This window comes from Rhincodon typus, chromosome 1 (genome assembly GCF_021869965.1).
Source record: "Rhincodon typus isolate 14 chromosome 1, sRhiTyp1.1, whole genome shotgun sequence".
Taxonomy (NCBI): domain Eukaryota; kingdom Metazoa; phylum Chordata; class Chondrichthyes; order Orectolobiformes; family Rhincodontidae; genus Rhincodon; species Rhincodon typus.
This window is the reverse complement of record NC_063332.1, coordinates 159,880,585-159,900,875: the sequence shown is the minus strand read 5'-3', so window position 1 is coordinate 159,900,875 and position 20,291 is coordinate 159,880,585. Positions and strand designations below refer to the sequence as shown.

The following is a 20,291-nucleotide window of genomic DNA, read 5'->3' as shown; positions in this document are numbered from 1 at the left end:
CTCGACCTGTCCGCCCTCCCTCCTCCCTACCTCCCCACCTACACTCACCTTTACTGGCTCCATCCTCGCCTCTTTGACCTGTCAGTATCCTCTCCACCTATCTTCTCCTCTATCCATCTTCTATCCGCCTCCCCCTCTCTCCCTATTTATTTCAAAACCCCCTTCCCCTCCCCCATTTCTGAAGAAGGGTCTAGGCCCGAAACGTCAGCCTTCCTGCTCCTCTGATGCTGCTTGGCCTACTGTGTTCATCCAGCTCTACACCTTATTATCTCAGATTCTCCAGCATCTGCAGTTCCTACTATCCCAGACAATCACTTGAGAGTGCTACAATGAGTATTCCACAGTACTCAACTCCTCCTCTGCTGGTCTGACGACTGTCTGGCTAGCAGAAAGCCTGGGCCATCCTTTCTGATGCTGCAATTTTAGTTTCATTATATAACTAGAACTGAAAGAATGTTCAAAGTATTGTATTGATCTGGATTCAGGACTGCCTCACTATTTTTGACATGTTGAAACCCACCAACCCTAACAAATGTTCTCAAGCAGATGGTGGTTTGAAAATTTACGTTTTGTTAACCTATGGAGAAGTTTCATAGCACAGAAGTAGCATCCTTGCCTCTGACCATAGGTTTGAGTCTGACTTTAGGACCTGATGCCCATGAAAGATACATCATATTGTGGCCAAGACACGATCATCAATCATATGAATTTCTTTCCAGATCCTAACCACTATGTGATCAAGACTTTCTCCCATGTGCTGTTGCTTCTTTTGCAAATCGTCCTAAGTTGGTAGCCTTTAGCTCTGAATCCTTCTTCAAAAAAAAAAGTGACTTTGAATATTCTACTAAATCTCTTAACTTTCCCTTCTCCGAGGAGAAAAGGCACAGCTCATACAACTTAACCCACAAAACACCTGTTTCTTAACCCAAAAATAGCCTAGATATTCAGATGGCTTGATAATCACTGGAGCAGTGCAGACTAGAGCTTCATGTTGGGGTCAAGCAAAATCCCAAGTGCAGATTTCATGGAAAATTGCACAGGAAATTGAAGATTCTGATGGGCAATTCCCCTGCATACGGATCCAACTGAAATAATCCAGTCACAAAATTCACAAGGCTCTGCTTCAATTAAGCTAATAGTTACACATGAAAGGTTAGCTTTTAATCCTTTAACTTAAGTCCAAGGAAATTGTCCAGCTGACCACAACCCCAATAACATCCCCTCCCCTCAGTGACCTACGTGAAGCAATCCATCACTTTCTTGCCACCGTAATGTATTAGCCAACTGTCAACCTAACCCCACACTTTGACACTCACAGGAACTGTCAAAGTACTGCTGGACATTTAAATCTCAGAACATGGCGCGCCAACTGCTGCAAAAGGGTACATAGTTCAACTTCCCAAATTACCCTGCATTCAGGGCAAATTGTTTGATTTCAAGTACACTGCACATTTTTGAATGAGTCGGAATCTGAATTGTCAGCTAGAAATGCAGAGCTCAGTCCAAATTGAAAAAACAACACACGAACGGAGTAGCAAGATTGCCACTCCTCAGTTTACCTAGGTGTTACGCCACACAGCTAGCCTGCTAAAAATTAAGCCCTGAAGTGGTTAAAGATTTTACAGAAGTACACAGAATTCCCCAATTTGCTTTATAAACCCAGGTTAACAGAAAGCATGGACCAGGTTTCTGTACTTAAGAAGAATAACTATTCATTACAAGTAAATAGACAAACAATTATGAACGCAGCATAAAACTCTATTAGTTAAAACTCTAATCCCCTTATAAACTTTCCCTTACGTATACACAGAAAAGAAAAATAAACTCAGATTTTATGGACAGAGTGAAAATAGTTGATTAGTCCCTGTTCACAGGATCTGCTGAAATGGTTTTTGTGCTGATCAGAATGCACTCTAGGTATTCCTTCTCCAGATGCTTTCATTAGTTTGTAGGAGGCAAAGAGATGATTGATTCACTCTGACGAAAGGTTTCTGACTTATCAATTAGAAGTCAGAGCTCATAGCAACTGCTGAGGAAGAATAAACTGGCTTTAAGGTTGTTTTTTACTGCAGGCAACGAAGAGAGCTCCCGAGTTGGTGGAGGTCTGATGGTTTCTCCCTATCTAGTTCAAAACCCCAAGCTGCTCAGTTACTTGAGAACCAATCACATACTTATTGGTAAGCACAAGGCTATTGACAACTAGTCGATAGACCAATCAGCTACTTGTTGCTGGCTGAATCTCTATTTGTACGCACCTGTGGTTCCAGCTAATTCACAATCCATACTACTTGATCAGGCAGGCATATGGCTCTTATTCCATTGCTTAAGTTATCACCAACTTTGTGTTGGCAATTTGATTACTTCTGTTACTAAAAATTGTATCACGAGTGCTTTCTCCACACTGGCTGCGGTCTTGTCCTTCTGTGGCGTTCTCATCCCGGCTGCATCTTCCGGGTAGTACAATGTTCCTTAATCAGCTTTGCCCAGGCCCGGAAGCTATTAACTGAAGTGTGAACTTTGTCATGTGTATGACTTCTGTCATTAATATTGGCGTTGCAGTGGGGCAACATAAAACTTTGACCATATTTTTCATGTAAAAGTGCACGTCACAATAAATTTCAACTCTATTCTACACAACAGTCTACTAACTGTAGAAATCCTGTGTGTACCTTTGCATTAGGCACAGTACTGTCCCAAACAATTTTTGTTAAATTGAAACCTCCAGCTTGGATACCTTGTCCCTTACCAAGAACCATTCTCATTTCATTGTTTAATTCCAGATCAAGGCTTTCACCCAATAGGGGTATTTTTGTTAAAAAGAAAGTATCCTGACTGCAGTACAAAGTCATTGAAATTAAGTTGATATTGATTAAAATACAGTTTGCATCTCACCGTTAGGTTTACTGTTGACATGTGGTTTTTTTTTCAGAACTGGTTAGAGTTGATAGCAAATTTTAGAGAGACTTAATCTTCACAAGAAAATTTGATGTTTGCTATCAACTGCTTTACGATTTTTCCTTCCCTTCAAATGAAAATTGTTTTACAACGCATGAAGTGAGAGAATGGATGTTTCATCTCTATCCTTGCACCATTTGCTTTATTTAAACATATATGCGCATATTATTCACATTTCAAATAGTGCTATTTGATTTACCTTTGCACCACAGGGTGCAATCAGTTACTTTCAACCATGTAAACAACATTCTGTAAAAATAAATGTTGGCAGGTCAGTGGTTGGTAGCCTCAATTTCTGCTAGTATTTAATAGTAATTTACTTAATCACCCATCCCACAAGTCAGAACATTTCATCACGGGGCACCTGCCAACAAACACCAAAGGCAATTCTCTTGGGTCAATCTAAAATTTGAACTTGAAGGCTGATCGTTCCCTTCAAGTCAAACATTTTACTGGTGTTTAAAGTCCAATTGTTCTTTCAATAAAAAAGTCTAAACAGGGACACAAAAAAAGTACACCTTAATTTTTCCTCCTCCTTATTGCTTTATATCACCTCAGGCACATTGGACAAATTGTCTGAGCTTAACACTGCAATGTTCAATTTTTAAAATTCAAGTTCATAGAATATATAAAATGTATTTGTTTATATAAAAAAGTTTTAAGTTGCCCCACTGCAATGCCAATATACTGCACTCTGCAACTTAGCAACATGTGCTCCTTCTCAGAAGAGCAGGAGAATTTTTACTCCTTCATGCCCAGTTCATAATCCTTACTTTTCAGGAAATAAACTCAAACTTTATTGTTTGAGTGACTGATATGCGCGGGGGAAAAACTGCAATCCCAGAAGTTTTTTTTAAACAATAATCCCATTTTAAAAGTTTTTTTTAAAAATGTGCACAAGAAATGGCTATCATAACAATAAAATGAGGCTATTTAAAGAAAACACAAGTTTAAAACTACTGGTTCCAACAAATTTTAGGATTCACTATAGAGAAAGTAGCTATAATTTTTTTTAAGTGCAGATTTAGATCTCTGTGGTTCTAGCTGTTTTCTTTTCTTTATCATAATCACAGGAAGAGTAAATTACGCACCTTCAGTGGGAATAGATATTGACTTAACACAAAACTCATTCAAGTTAGCAGACTTGATTTTAATTTCTTTTAATCACAAGCAGTTTACCAAGGGAGTTATTAGCTTCTCAAGGTCTGGATAGGGATTACAAAATAAATACTGGACATGATAAATGAGTGTATAGATTTGCAAAAATGTCAGAGCTGGGTAACACCTGCATCAAAATCTCCAAAGCTTCAATCACATACAGTAAGATTTCCGAATAATGCATCTTAGTAACCTATTTAAAACCTCCTCTGGATTTGGAGTCACAGTTAGATTACAAATACATTCAGAATTAACAAAACACATGCAAAAATCCACAACACTAATACTGGTATAGTTTTCAGGAAAAACATGATAAAGTTGGCACTGTTTCAGCTATTTTTATTAGTCCCATTACACAGTTTTATTATACAGCAGCCTGAAGATTAAATTATTTTAAGGCATACACACAACTGTTGGAAGTTGGGCTGTAAACTTAAAACTGTCAATGAATATAATTTTGAAACAGTATCTTCTCCATAACTATTGGGTCAATTGCACTACAGAACTGCTTTTATAAACTAGAAAAATAAATCTAGTGTGGCAGCTAGTTATACTTTTATCAGCCTCTCATTTATGTTTTTTGACACTTACTCAGAGTTGCAGAAGGCAGGCAAACATTGTAGTCAATTCATTTGCGTCTAAGAGATTCCTCCATCCAGAATGAAAAGTTATTCTTTTCACCGCAACATACTGTAGAATATTACTCATTGATCTTGCAGGCAAGTTGATGTTATGCGATTTATACAGGTAACTAAGGTCAGTGTGCACTTTGGTTGGAATGGTCTTCCCAAAAGATGACCTTTCCTTTTGATGACTAACAGCATTTTGAATTACAATTTAATTTAAAAAGGCATGCAAGCTTAGTTCTGCACATTATCACTATCTACCTGTTGAACCTTCTTGGACTCTTTAAGAGGGCTTTCCTTGGCAGGCATCCTCCCAAATAATTTCCATCCTTGAACATTCTGCTCTAATGGTACAGGATCTTTAAGCTTCTTTGTAAACAAACTCCTGTAAAATGGGAGCAAACAGATATTAGTTAGAATGACCCTGTTTGCAAATAGATGAACAGCAACATAAAATAAACAAAATGTACATTTGCATTACATCTAGCTTTAACAGCAGAGCAAGTTAAACAAGATGGCAACACAACTTTGGACCAGTTGAAAGCCAATTCAAAACACTGTTTCCCTGCTTTGGCTATAGCACAAATGCCACAAATAAGCAATAACAACAACAAAATCCCTAAAGTGTAGATAGGGGCCATTCATCCCACCAAATCTGCACCAACCGTCCCAACAGCATCTCACATAGACCACAGCCCCTCCCTTCCCCCCATCTGCATAACCTTGCATTCACCACGGCTGGACCACCGAGCCTGCACATCCCTGGAGTATGGGGTCACTTAGCATGGCCAAGCCACCTAATCTGCACTTCTTTGGACAGCAAATGACATTCAATGATGAAAATCCAAAAGCAATAATCAGAACGTCAGTCATATACGACACGTTCATCAATTGGTAAAGGGGAGACAAACTAAAACCATGTAAAGAGAAGCAGAATACCCATTTGGTATTTTCGGAAGAGAAGAAACTTCAATTGCTAGATTCAATTCACTACTTTTGGTGCTATTGACTGTTCTCTTGCACAGTCTGTGGGTAGACAGGCAATCCAGTTTGCCTGTACTAGTTGTATACATTTTATAACTAGTGTGGAGCTTTCGTAAACATCAAGAAAGGTTCACAATCAGAACTAACACACTGAGTTTACAACTAACAAACAAACAAACAAACACACACTCATACACACATATACAAACTGCTCTTCTGTGCGTGGTCTGGAACTAATTTCACTACAAATTAAACGCAGTAGATTTAAAAACAGCGTCCTAACATTACAGAACAGTTTCTGGTTTATAATGAGGATTTTTGTACTTTTTATACAGGCTGGCATTTTACATCTGTCTGAACTGTAGGAAAAGGGGTAATCAGCCATGGATGTCTAAGGAAACGAGGGAGATTATCAAATTGAAAGACAAGACATACAAAATGGCTAAGACCAGTGGGAACACTAGAAGGTTGGGAAAACTTTAAAGGTCAACAGAAAGCCACAAAAAAAGCCTATAAAGAAAAGATAGATAGATTATGAAACTAAACTAGCTCAAAATATAAAGTCAAATAGCAAAAGTTTCTATAAATACATGAAGTGAAAAAAGTGGCTAAGTTAAACATTTATCCTTGAGAGGATGAGCAGGGGGATTTAATAACAGGAAATAGCTGAGGCATTGAACAGGTATTGTGTGTTGGTCTTCACAATGGAGGACACAAATAACTTAACAGTAATTGATGAAGAGAGACTAAAGTAGGTGAGAACCTAGACATGATTATCACTAAAGAGGTGGTGCTAATGGAGCTAAAGGTAGACAAGTCTCCTGACCGTGATGGAATGCTTCCCAGAGTACTAAATGAGATGGCGGAATTTATAGCAAATGTACTTGTTGCAATTTTCCAAAGTTCGCTGGCCTCTGGGGCAGTGCCAGCAGATTGAAAAGCAGCGTCACATTGGCTGTTTTCCAAAAAAGGAGGTAGACAAAAGATGGGAAATTATAGGCCGGTTAGCTTAACTTCAGTAATGGGGACACAATGCTTGAATGTATCAAGGAAGAAATAGCAAGACATCTAGATAGAAACTGCCCCATTGAGCGGAAGCAGCATGGGTTCATTAAAGGTAGGTCACGTTTGACTAATTTTTGAAATTTGAGAAGACGTTATGAGCACGGTGGACATGGGGTACCCAGTAGATGTGGTGGATCTGGATTTCCAAAAGGTTCCCAACAAAAGGCTGCTGCATAAGATAATGGTGCACGTGCCTTACAGGCAATGTATTGGCATAGATCGAGGATTGGTTAACAGGAAGCAAAAGGCAAAGATATGCGAGTGCTTTTCTGGTTGGCGAACAGCAACTAGAGGTATGCCTCAGGGATCAGTGTTGGAACCATAATTGTTTACAATTTACATAGATGATTTGGAGTTGGGGACCAGCTGCAGTGTGTCAAAGTTTGCGGATGACTAAGATGAGTAGTAGAGCAAAGTGCGTAGAAGACTCAAAGATTGCAAAGGGATATAGATAGGTTAAGTGAGTGGGCAAAGGTCTGGCATAAGGTGTACATTGCTGATAAATGAGAAGTCATCCATTTTGGTAGGAATAACAGTAAAAAGGACTATTATTTGAACGGTAAAAATTTGCAGCACGCTACTGTGCAGAGGGACCTGGGTGTCCTTGTGCATGAATCGCAGAAGCGTTAGTCTACAGGTACAACAGGTAATTAAGAAGGCAACGGAATTCTGTTCTTCATTGCTAGAGGGATTAGTTTAAAAGCAGGGAGGTTGTGTTGCAGCTGTACAGGATTCCAGTGAGGACATACCTGGAGTACTATGAGCAGTCTTGGTGTCCTTACTTGAGAAATGATGGACTGGCACTGGAGGGAATGCAGAGGAGATTCACTAGGTTGATTCCAGAGTTGAGGGGGTTGTCTTATAAGGAGAGACTGAGTAGACTGGGATTATATTCCTTGGAATTTAAAAGAATAAGGGAGGGATCTTATAGAAACATAAAATTATGAAGGCAATAGATAAGATAACAGCAGGGAGGTTGTTTCTACTGGTGAGTGAGACTAAAACAAGAGGGCAAAGTCTCAAAATAACAGGGAGCAAATTTAGGACTGAAATGAGGACGAACTTCTTCACCCAAAGGGTTGTGAATCTGTGGAATTCCCTGCCCAGTGAACTAGTTCAGGCTTCCTCGTTGAACATTTTTAAAGCCAAGATAGATAATTTTTTGAACAGTAAAGGAATTAAGGGTTATGAGTGGGTGGGTAAACCGAACTGACGACATGAAAAGATCAGCCATTATCTTACTGAATGACAGAGTAGGCTCGAAGAGCCAGACAGACAACTCCTGCTCCTCGTTCTTATGTTCTTATGAACAAAGAACAGATCACCGATTACAATAACCTTTTCAGATCTCAGTGGAATTTTATTTATTTTGTTGGAAACGTTTAAGAAATCTGTTTCATGACCATTGGCGAATGCAAAGATATTTAAACTGAAAGATTCAAATTGCCAAAAAAACATCAAAATGTTTAATGGGTTGAAATGTTGACAGCAACTTGGCTTTTACATGGAGAAATCTTCTGATTGTAGCTGCAGCATACTGATAGAAAAATAAGTTAATAGAAATTGTAAATTGATCCAAGTAACACAATTTGGGTCCAGTGAAACAGTTTTCAAATGGAGACACACAGCTTTTATAAACCTCCACCTCTAATTCAAACTGCTATTGATAGCTATACTAATTGGAGACTGGCTTTCAAAAGAGAATCACTGGAATCTCATGGTTGCGCAGAAATGAATTGTAACTGCTTGATGTCATGATGCACAAATTATATGAAGGGTAGGCCAATATAGCAGATATCTACATCCACAACTTACAATGTCTTTTTACGTATAAATTCAAAAGTTCCTAAGTTCAAATATACACTCAAACACTGAGGTAATTTCAAAGCATTTTACAGTCTAAAGCATTACAATATTATATATAATGCAGGAAGCATGACAGCCAACTTGTGCCATGCAAGATCCAACAATCAGCGATGTAAGAATTAGTAGATAAGGTACCCAAGTTTAAGGTTGAGATATAAATATTGGCTTGAACACCAGCAAGGACACCCTTCTCGTAACGGTTTTTTGGAACCTTTTAGATCCACTGAAGAGCAGATCAGTGCTCTTAAATAAGTATGAAAGAAAGACAGCATTCTGACCAAGTTTTCTAGAACAACATAGGAGCATCAGCACAGAATCTGCAGTCAAGTCTCTGGAGTGGTACTTAAACCTCGACCCTTCTGAACCAGAGGGGAGTTATAGCTCGTTACCAGAAGCATGGTATCCAACCACCATTTCAAGGTCCAACAAAAATTTAGGCTTTTTAACATAATTTGGTCAGTTTGGAGCATTCACATTAAACGTTGCACCCAATATCAATCAAGGTTATAAAGTATTCAAATTAAGAAAGTGTCAGTCTTAATACAAGTCTATGCTCGTCCCATGGCTTCGAGGAAAGGTTCTCACCATTATCTGTGGTCTGTCGCAAGTACATGCTTGACACTGCAAATCAACAAAAACTCTCATCACTCCATAATAGTAATAACCTAGCTATAACAAGTCATACCAGGGGAACGGCCATTTGAGTGAAACACCAGAGGACTTTGAGTTTGTGGAATTATTTCAATGCATATTTATTCTCTCTCTGTTGCATTACAAACAATTCATAAGGGTATACACTTCAAGGCTGGGCTATCAAGCTATTAGATTCACACAGGATGGAAAATAAGTATGTATTTGAAATAATGCAAATAAGTGTCAGGTGACAATGCTAAATAAGAAACTGTGTGGAGCAGAGATGTAATAGGTTGTGTTCACATTCCTCGTTAGGGGCCGGGGAGTGGGTTGAGTCACAAGCCAGAGGACAAGTGCAGACTTTTACTGAAGACAAGTAGACTTTGACATAAAAACAGATTGATCAGCTTTCCCCCAAGCATTATAAAGCAGTCTCATAGCGGAGTCATCCAAGACACCCTTTAGTACAGCATAGCTTAAATGTACAGTTCGCCACAACCTCCAGGAGTTACTTGCCAAAAGCGCTAAAAGAATACCAATCAGCAGGCTTGTTAATGCATTTTATTCAAAGCTAACCAAATCATGCTTAATTCTGTTGCTGTCAAGAAAAGCATTTTGTTATCCGAGCAAACAAATGAAGGGCGCATGTGAAAATGTTTGACAGTAAGATTTAATGTTCATAGAGCTCCTCATAACTGAAAACGAATGTTTTCCCAATTTCAAAGGTGATAGCTTTATTGTTGTCAATAATCTGCATATTAGACTTGTATTTTTCAGCCCATCTTAGTTACCATTTGGTTTGTCCAAAACTATCACAGAATTGAGCAATTTTATTGGCTTCATGGTCACAGTAGAATCTTTAAAATATATTGTACAAAACGATTTCTTCACTAAGGCAGATTTGAGAAACAAATGGTCATACAATTGATCACACCATCCTCCTCTAATGCCTCTCCATTGTCATCCAGGTGGCCCAACTACATTCATTCAGATTTGTTCTCGTGTTAACTGTAGCCAAAGCATCACTTACAATGGCTTCTTTCTCTTACCTCTGGTGTCTAATGAAGATCTACGTTCACTCCTATTTCCTCGACAAAATGCTGCCCCTCAAAAACATGGAGCATGGCAGTACGTGCTCTCATGGCACCAGCTATGCCGCACCACAAATTTCCTCAAAACTTCCAGTGACTACAGCATCAGACTGCTTGCCTGACATCCTGCACTGGATGAGTCAAAATTTCCCCCTACCCTTGTCAACTTTAATCGCTGCACCACTGGTCGTTGTGCTTTCAGTTGTTAAGGCCTTGAATTTCTGGAATTCCCTCCCTAAATCTCTCCACTTGTTTTCCAACCTTAAAATGCATGAAAACCCTACCTCTTGGACCAAGCTTTGTGACATCTACTTAATACAGTTCACTGTCAAACTTTGCTTTGTAATTCTGTGAAAGATCTTAAAACATTTTATTATATTAAAAAGGCACTATATAAAACATGTGGTTTATATGACCGAGATGAAATGCTGAGGTAAAGCAGTTTGAATGCTCAATTGCAAGAAAGATTATGTGGTAAAGCTACCTGAGGCAGTTGTACGAGGAGCAGAAAGTGTACTGGTAGGCTCCCAGTGACATAAAAATCTTGAGAATTCTTCAGTTCACGTTTCCTTGTATTTTAATTGTTGCAGAACTGCCCTAAATAAGGCTATATTCTCAAAACAACATGCAAGTTAAAATATGATACACTGTGTCAGAAGTTGGATTCATATTCAGGATTGAATTCAAATAAAAATCAAGTAATACGTAATTTATTTAAACCAGGAGTACCATTTTCATACAGGAAGTGGTTAAAATCTGGAATGCACCGCCTGAGGCAGGTTCAAAGAGAGAAAAAGGGGACTGACCATACGTGAACTGCTCATTTGGAGATTTGGTGTGGACACAACTCACTGAATGGCATCCTTCAGTACTGTAACAATTGTCATTTATTCTTAAATACACAAACTTAATTTATAACACAGAACTTTTTAATTTGTTGATGGGATTCAAGTGCCAGCATTTCTGCCTATTGTGTCAATTATTAATTTATTACCTCCCTGAATCCTTGGAAGACATTTCAGCCTCAGTTTGGAATAATCAACATGTGCAGTTTTAAAAACACAGCTCTTCTTGATTAGTTCTCATTTATATACACAAAGAACTGTTCAGAAGGTTGTTCAAATAATAATTGAAGTATATTTTGATTTCAGCTGCTTTTACATACATTAAAGACCATCTGCCGCAACCCCTCCACTCTCTAGTTCACCAGAAGAGCTGTAAACTTAAATTGCTGTTAGAATGATTTTTAAGCAGATGTATTTTGGGAAAATGGAATATTTTACTTGGCTTAAAACCAGACAACAGACTGCTATGACGAAAATGATCTACTGCTGTTAATATTAATTACCTTACTGATCTGACCAAGTCTCATCCAAAGTAAAATTCTCATGAAATTTAAATTTCTCTTTAAATGACACCCTCAGTACCTGTAATCCTCCTGTGAAAGATCTTGACTGTTACACAGTAAAAAGCTAAACTGCACGAGGAGAAATGTTCCATTTTAACAAAACCACAGCTGTTGTTTAGTGCTGTAAGCTTTCCTGGAATTGGGATTTCAAAGATAGCTCAAATAAATTTCAGTTTTTATATTTTGGTTTTAAGCTGCGTTCTTGATCATGTACGAGTGCTAGGGCTTTGACCCCAATTAGCTATTTTTGCAGAATCAGCACTAACTCTTGGGATTTAAAAACTGATAGTTTACAGTGTTAGCTAAACAGAACTGACAAGTTTGAAATCACCAGCTCAGCTGGATATTTGGCGCAATAATTTGTGCACCAATATAAAGGTAACTTGAGAATTATAGCACTTAAAAGGGCTTTATTTCTAAATTCACTCACGGTATGTGGACATTGTTGGCTGGCCAGCATTTATTGCCCGAAACTGGGAGGAAAACAACAGGAGGGTGGATCAGCTCAGACGAGCACCGAATGTAGTGTTAATGTCAGAAAACAGAGGAGCAATCCTACTCATTCCGACTATGTTAAAAAAGGCATCTTCTATTCAGTTTTCTTCTACTGCTTGCAACAGCCCACAGACATGGTTTTTATAGCCTCAAAAGTGCAGTCAACACTTGTAAAAACGTTCAATTGATTTTGCCGATGGGTCTGGAAATGCGCACAGCAATCTAATTACAACATTGAACAGAGGTTCATACTCAATTCAAGTGACTGCCCTTAACACTATTACGACAAGGTGAAGAGGGGTGAATCAGATCTTCTCTTCAATCACTGGTTAGCCAGAAAGGTTTTGATTTTTCTTTAACATACGGCTATACATCACTCCAACAAAAATGCAGTTTTTAAGTTTACCAGACTCAAATCAGGAGTCATTTACAAGGCTTGAGTGAAAGGAACAGCAATTCTATTACTTGCTAACCCAGTGACAAAATTATAAAGACACATCAAACAGATATACAGTTTAAAAAAGGACAGCATGCCCAAAACAAAAAGGTAAAGGAATGTGCTGTTTAAAAAAAGTCCTTAGCGGAGACGTACTACTGAAGCAAAACTGATGTGTTTATTTCTTTTTTATACGCCCCATTCATCAACTCCAATTTTTTTATTGCTTTGTCCACCTTACACAATTTGTTCTCAAATTAGAGTTTTAGAATCTTAAACGCCTGAAAATTATACTCGGGTTACTGAAAAATTATAGATAAAGAGAAGATAAACATGAAATAAAGGGATTAAGCAAATACAACCCCTGGTCAGGATAAGACTAAAGTCTTATTACAGATTCTGCTGGATTTGTGCATTGCTAGTAATTTGTTTTTATTATACCAATTGGAGTCATGGAAAGTTTCCAACAGTGATTGCTCAGTAATCCATTGAGCCCATTTATCTTGTATCGTAAACGTATGCATGTTAAGCACTATAAATGTTCATTTTGCTCAATATGTACAGCAGTTATGGATAAGGTACTACATTAGCTTTACATTTTTTTCAATTCATTCACATGATGTGGGCAATACAGGATGGGCTCTTAACACTGGCCTGACTGAAGTGCCTAATTAGGCAGTTAAGAGTCAACCACTCTGCTGTGGATCTGGAGTCACATGTACACAAGACCAGTTAAGGATGGCAGATTCCTTTCTCAAAAGATGTTAGTGAACCAGATAGTGTTTTTTTTTAAAAAAAACAATTGACTGTGGTTCAGTAGTCCCATTAGATTCAAATTCAGATTTTTGAAAAATGAATTCAAATTCCACGATTGGCTGTGGCAGGTTTCAGATCTGGGTCTGCAGAACATAACCTGGGTCTCTGAAATAATAGTCTAGGAATAATACTAGTATGGCATTACCTTAATTTTCATTGAAACTACCTATATTGAAATACTTATCTCCTATATTACCATTGATGCAATGATAAATACAACAAAATTAGTTTGGAGAAACAACTCCAGAATTTGCTGTCATGAATTTAGTTATATATGGTTCGTTACCGGAACCTACCTGCTGCACTTATATGAGATCAAATGACACTTCAGACCATGCAGTAACAAGCATACTCAAACTCCAGAATGTGTAGGATATTATGTACCCACCTGTCAATCTAAGGGTAGAAAAAATTGCAGCCAAGTTTTTGTTACTGAAACCAATCCTGTTCATTGCTGTCATTCTCCCAAATATTTTGGGTGGAAAACTGTAGAATCTCAGCCCACTATTAACCCATTACACATTAATTTATGAAATCTAATATAGAAAATAATATTAAGCTTTGTGGAAAAAAGTCAGGGCCCTAACAGCAGCCAGTACTATCATTCAAGAGAGGGCAAAATTTTATAATATCTTCAGAAGTGACTGATTGCAATGAGAAGGCCCACCAAAACTCATTTCACGGTGGCTCAGTGGTTAGCTCTGCTGCCTCACAGCTCCAGGGACCCGGGTTCAGCTCCACGTTCAGGCAACTGTGTGGAGTTTGCATGTTCTCCCCCCTACGTCTGCGTGGCTTTCCACCAGGTGCTCCGGTTTCCTTCCACAGCCCAAAGATGTGCATGTTAGGTGGATTCGCCATGCTAAATTGCCCAGAGTGCGTTCAGGGATATACAAGTTAGGTGCGTTAGCCACAGGAAATGTAGGGTTACAGGGAAAGGGTAAGGAGATGAGTCTGAGTGAGATACTCTTTGGAGGGTCGGTGTGGACTTATTGGGCCAAATGGCCTGTTTCCACACTGTAGGGGTTCTATGAAATAAAGTTGTTCACAGGTGTCAGATTACAATCATTGATTCTGCATTTATCTACAAACCTTCACCACTTACGTCACTTTCAGGAAGAACAAAGGACATTCTTGAATGACTGATCGTAGGGAAATTTAGATATACTGCAGACGAAACTGTTCCCAAAACCTTGGATATAAAGGTGGAGTAGCAAAATAGCTGCTGAAACAAACCCTGCATGATTGCTGAATGAGGAAGTTTCATAATAAATTATCTTCCTGATAATTCTGAACCATAATGCTGCAATTATACAAACAGTGAAACTTCCCCAAAATGATCAGCTGATTGAAGCAAAGCACGAGTAATTTTTAATGACTCGGTGATCCTTCAGGGGCAACAGGTTTAGAATCATCCCCAAAGCAGCTTTGAAGAAAACATGCCTGAAAACTGTTCTCTTTGTGGTTACAGCCTGAGCTACAGCGATTCCAGCTTTCATATTCCAGCAGTTACAATATATTTTACTTTCAACCAGTTTTGTATAATTTTCTTCTCACCTTTGAATAAGCTACCCCCAATTACCAATATCTGCTACGAGGAAATGCAAAATTTCAGATCGTGATCCCTAGGGAAGAGTGGAGGTATGGCAGGAATATAAGGCAACAACATCGATGTTTTTAAACAGTTTAACATTATTCAAGGATGTGACATGGTGGATCGGTGGACTGCTTTCAGAAGTACAGATGCTAAGAATGCAACGCCACATCCACAAAGATTAAAAACAAAAGATTTGGTACAGAGAACAGGAGATTTTTTCCCCATCAAGACAGACACTCTTGAACTTGAGAAATTAACTTCCAGGGTTGGGACTGTGTAAAAACTGTGCCAACATTTGTGATTAGATTGTTTTTGGTAAATGAAAGAAAGGGAACAAAATGGCACAAGACCTAGGTAGAAAAATAAGATCTGCTTGATCAGGTAGATGGTAAACTAGAGGGAATACACTGTTACCATGTTGTAATGTTCCATGTTCTAACACAAATTTAGCAATCTTCATTTGCAAAGAGTTCAGTGACTAAGATTTTGCCTTCGAGCACCTGCTTCTCCTGAAAGTCCAAATGAAAACAGAATGAACTAGTATCTTGAACCATGTCCTCAGGATATTTCAGAATGTTACATGTATCTGAATAATTTTTGAAGTTCAGTCACAGTCGTACGTAACGAGAATGTGCAGACAAAATATTTGATCTGTTTATCAATATGTTACATGACGAATGTTGGCTAAAACATGAGAAATACTTCCTCATTTATGGCAATGAAATGCCTAATGTTGCAAAGAACAGACAGCATTTTCTTTATTGGACTTTTATGACAAAGAAAGTTCAATTTTGCTCACAAAGTAGGTTCCGTCATCACAGAAAATAAGATTACGTCCGCTAGATTTCCAAGTGTAGGTGAATATAGGAAGCAGAAAAGGTCTTTTAGCCCATCAAACCAGCTCTACCACTTAATGCAACATTGGCTGATTAAACACTTCAATATCTTTTACTCTCACTGTTCCCATAATCCTTTTTGTCATTGGTAATAAAAAGTAAACAACCGCTACTTGAAACATACTGTATATATACACTCAAGTAAGTGTAAAAGTCGACTCCCCATTTTTGGCCAAAGAATCTGGAATTTTCCATATATTTCATGTAAAAGTCGACCCTAGTTCTTCACAGATAACAGATCAACATTTGAGAGTTATCCTGCACATACCGGTAAATGTTACGATGACAAAATGATCAGTGAGACTGTATGAGAGTCAACCTAAAACAACAGTAGACAAGAGGAAACCGAAGAATTTGGTGCGAAAGTTGAAGTCACATCTGGTCAGGGTCAGGCATTCGAGGAATACAGTCAAATACCTGGTTGAGGTTTTGAAATCTCTTCATCACTGTGTAAAAATGCCCTCTAGAAAAACAAAACATATACAGCAGCGTTTAAAATGAAAGGCTTTGAAGTTTCAGGGAAGACAAATAACTGTAGCAGCAAGAGAATTGTGTTTCAGAGAAACTTGAGACACACTGGAGAAAGATATCGAACCAACTTTAGACAATGCCAAAGCTTTCAGTTCCATTCATTTTTTTTTCCAGTGCAACTTGCTAACCAATACTAACTTGCTTCAACTCTTGATTCTCCTGAGCCAATTAGCTCTCTAATTCTGGGAAATTTCTGGGTGATGCATCTCGCTCAGTAAAAACAGACAAGGCCATTTAGGTTCTCTGCCATTTTTCTAATTCCTTTTATAAATTTTCCTAGCTCTGCTTTTAATGGATCCATATGCATCTTCAGATTTTTTAAAAATCTGCCGGTGGAGATTTTTATACTCCATTTTTGTCTGTTTTGCTAGATTCCATGTTCCTTCTTATCAGTTTCTTGGCCCTCTTTTGCATATTCTAAAATCTTCACACCCCTCAGATTAAATATTAGTCTACTCACTTTGTAAGGCTTTTCGTTTAATCTTTCACAATCCTTCACTTCCTCTGTCAGCGATGGTTGACTGACCTTCCGACTTCAGCACGTTGAAGGAATATATAATTGCTGTAAGTCATTTAAGTTTTTTTAATGTCTGTCCATTGCCTACGTGCAGTAATGTGATTTAACAATTTCCCAATCCAGCTCAGCCAATTTGTGCCTCAGGCTTCAATTATTTCCCTTGTTCAAATGTCTTCAGATTGAACTACCTCATTTTCAAATTCAATGCACAATTCTAACATATGATAGTTACACATCTCCAAAAGGTGGAAAAATATAACTAAAATGATCAAATATAATTAATTAGCCCTTTCCTCATTGCATATTACTGGATCCAAAGTTGCCTGCGTGATATGCATACTGCTCTGAAAAATCAAAGCACTGCTCCTGAAACTCATCCTTCACAGCTTTTCATCTCAAATGATTTTGCCAGCAGATTGAAGTCACCCATGATTATGATGTTGCAAATGCTACAAGCTTCTCTCATCTTCCATTTTATACCATGACCCAGCTCTCATGAAGAGTTATCTAGCTTGCTTTCTCTCCATAAATGCTGCCTGACCCGCCATGATCTCCAGCAATTTTTGTCTACCGCACACTATCACTTGATGGCCTACATGCCCGCTGCCCCTTGCTGCTTTTGTTCCAAACAGATTCTGCGCGTCAAGAGGAGACGATCTCAGTCCAGAAGTACAATGGTGTCATGTTTCATCATCACTTAAACGCAACCTCCTTTTCCCTCAGAGATAGTAGGAACTGCAGATGCTGGAGAATCTGAGATAACAAGGTATAGAGCTGGATGAGCACAGCAGGCCAAGCAGCATCAGAGGAGCAGGAAGGCTGACGTTTCGGGTCTGTCCTTCCTAAACATCAAATATCCTTGAATATTCATTTAATGTCCTGCTCAACAAGTAACCATGTTTCTGTAGTGGCAATTATATCATAAGCATTTAGCTCTATTTAGATCACCTATCTTGTTGCAAATGTGCATGAATTCAGTACAGTGCCCTTGATTTTCTCACATCGTTCTGCATCTGAGGTATACTGTTTTTGGCTTTGTTTTGCCTGGCTTCTTTGTAGCTTTTCTCCTTCCTCTTACAAGCTCACCTCCCCTCCAGTTATTGGTTACCCCTCAGGTTCCTAGTCCTTGAAAAGTTTGTTTAAACCGACTCAATCAGAACTTGCAAATCTCCCCGCCCTCCCTCCTACGCCTGCTCTCCAATCACATGCCCAATTAATTGATCTGCCTGTTACTATGCTCATTGGCACAGGACACTGGGAGCAATTCTGGGATTATTGCTCCTGAGATACGACTTTTCAATGACCTTCTTAATGCCTTGAACTCTGCTTGAGGACCTCATCCCTCATCCTAGCTATGACGTCACTACAATGAATCTGGATCACGACATATGGCTGATCCCACTTCCCTCAAATGTCCTGCAGCCTATCCAGGATATTCTTGACCCGAGCATCAGGAAAGCAACACAGCATCCTCTCACGTTTCATGCTGTAGAGTTGACAATGAAGATCTACCACGGATGCATGGAATTGTGCAACAGGCAGGTCAGCGAGTCTACACCTGCACTTATTTCTTCTGTTATGCTCAAATAGTTAATATTCAAAGACAACAGGTCTGGCATGTCATGTTTTTCTTTCTGAAGAACTGTTACACTGCACAACTGCTTGAACTGACTTTACAATCAGTACAGGAATCTTTTTGGAAACATAAAAATGGTTTAATCTCCATCCCTATAGCCCAGGTTTGGGGCAGGAGTGGGTTTGGGAGTTGAAAGAAAACGAGAGAGAAAAAAAAAAAGAGAGTACAAAAAAAAAGTGGAAGAAATATCATTTTCAATGGAACACAAACATTTTTTACTCTGTCTTTACTGAACTCCTGAATAAACGTGCAGTAAAGGGAGATTATAGGAGTCTGTACAGATAGCTCTAGGTGAGTCCTGAGGCACTTCTGCACCCTTTTCTGGATGGTTTGTGTGATTTTGAGAATGGGCAATCTATTTTCAAATATTCAAAGATTTAATTCCCAGTGTGTTAACACATCAGGATTACTCTTTATTGCTTTTAAATACATGTTCATCAATTTAAACTGAACTTCACACTTTAAGAAAGTTTGTGATCATGCATAAATGTGTCGAAAATTAAATTCCCCACAATGTCACAATCAATCCTGAGCTTCCACTGGAGACTGGCAATTGGAAACGTTTCTCAAATTTTGATGATATTCTCTTCAAAGATTTTTTCAAAGGCTGTAAACATAAGCAGTAAAACTCCATTTCCCATAACCTTGGTACACATTTGCTGACTCCAGCTCATATGATAAAAGGACGCATTTTAATTTCTCCAAAGGATAGAAAGCTTTTGTCAAAGTTCCTAAGACATAAGAGATGTGCAAAGGTTTTTGACTGGTTTTTAGAACTCATTAGCTTGGTTTACATTTAAACGACTGGGTGTGGGTTCTTGTTGTTAAGGCCACATTTTCTTTTCACTTACCCATTCTACAGAAAACAGTGGTGGGCTTTCTTGTCGAACTGTTGCAGCAATTTTGATGGCAGAATTTACATAATAATGCCAGGATTCTAACCCAGCATCACTGATGGAATGAAGTTGGACGTTCAAGTTATGATGGTGTAGAACTTATTGTATTCCCAGACACTTAGCATGCTGGCCTTCTGGTCAGGAAGAAGGAGGCATACATTGGGTTTAAGCTATCGGGCTCAAGGGAATCCCTCGATGACTACAAAAATGTATGAGCACACTTGATAGAAATCAGAGGAGCAAAAAGAGGGTATGAGATGGATCTGGCAGATAAGGTTAAAGATAATTCCAAGAGGTTCTATAGCTGTATTAAGAGTAAAAGGGTGGCTAGCGAGAAAATAGGTCCCCTTAGAGATCAGCATGGCTGTATATGTGTGGAGCCACAGGAGACAGGGAGATTTTTAATCAATATTTCTCTTTGGCGTTTATGGAGGAGAAAATCATGGATGTTAGGGAAATAAGGAAAAAAAGTGGGGATGTTTTGGACCGCATACAGATTACCAGAGAGATGTTTGCAGCCTGAAAGCATGTTAAGATAGATAAATCCACTGGACCTGATAAAGTCTATCCTCGAATGTTGTGGGAGGCTAGGGAAGAAATTGCAGAAGCCCTTGCAGAGATTTTTGCTTCATCTTTAGCCACTGATGAAGTTCTAGAAGATTGGAGGGTTGCTGATGTTGTTCCATTG

At 38.6% G+C, this 20,291-nt stretch overlaps 1 protein-coding gene across 1 annotated transcript in view; it reads right to left on the bottom strand.

The window, feature by feature from the left end:
- The window catches only part of LOC109913174 (TBC1 domain family member 14-like), a 58,671-nt gene that overhangs the window by 25,710 nt on the left and 12,670 nt on the right, over positions 1-20,291 (bottom strand). The window contains exon 3 of the mRNA XM_020512654.2: positions 5,001-5,124. Within this exon, the coding sequence (XP_020368243.2) occupies positions 5,001-5,124 (124 nt within the window). The remainder of the gene's footprint in view (positions 1-5,000; positions 5,125-20,291) is intronic.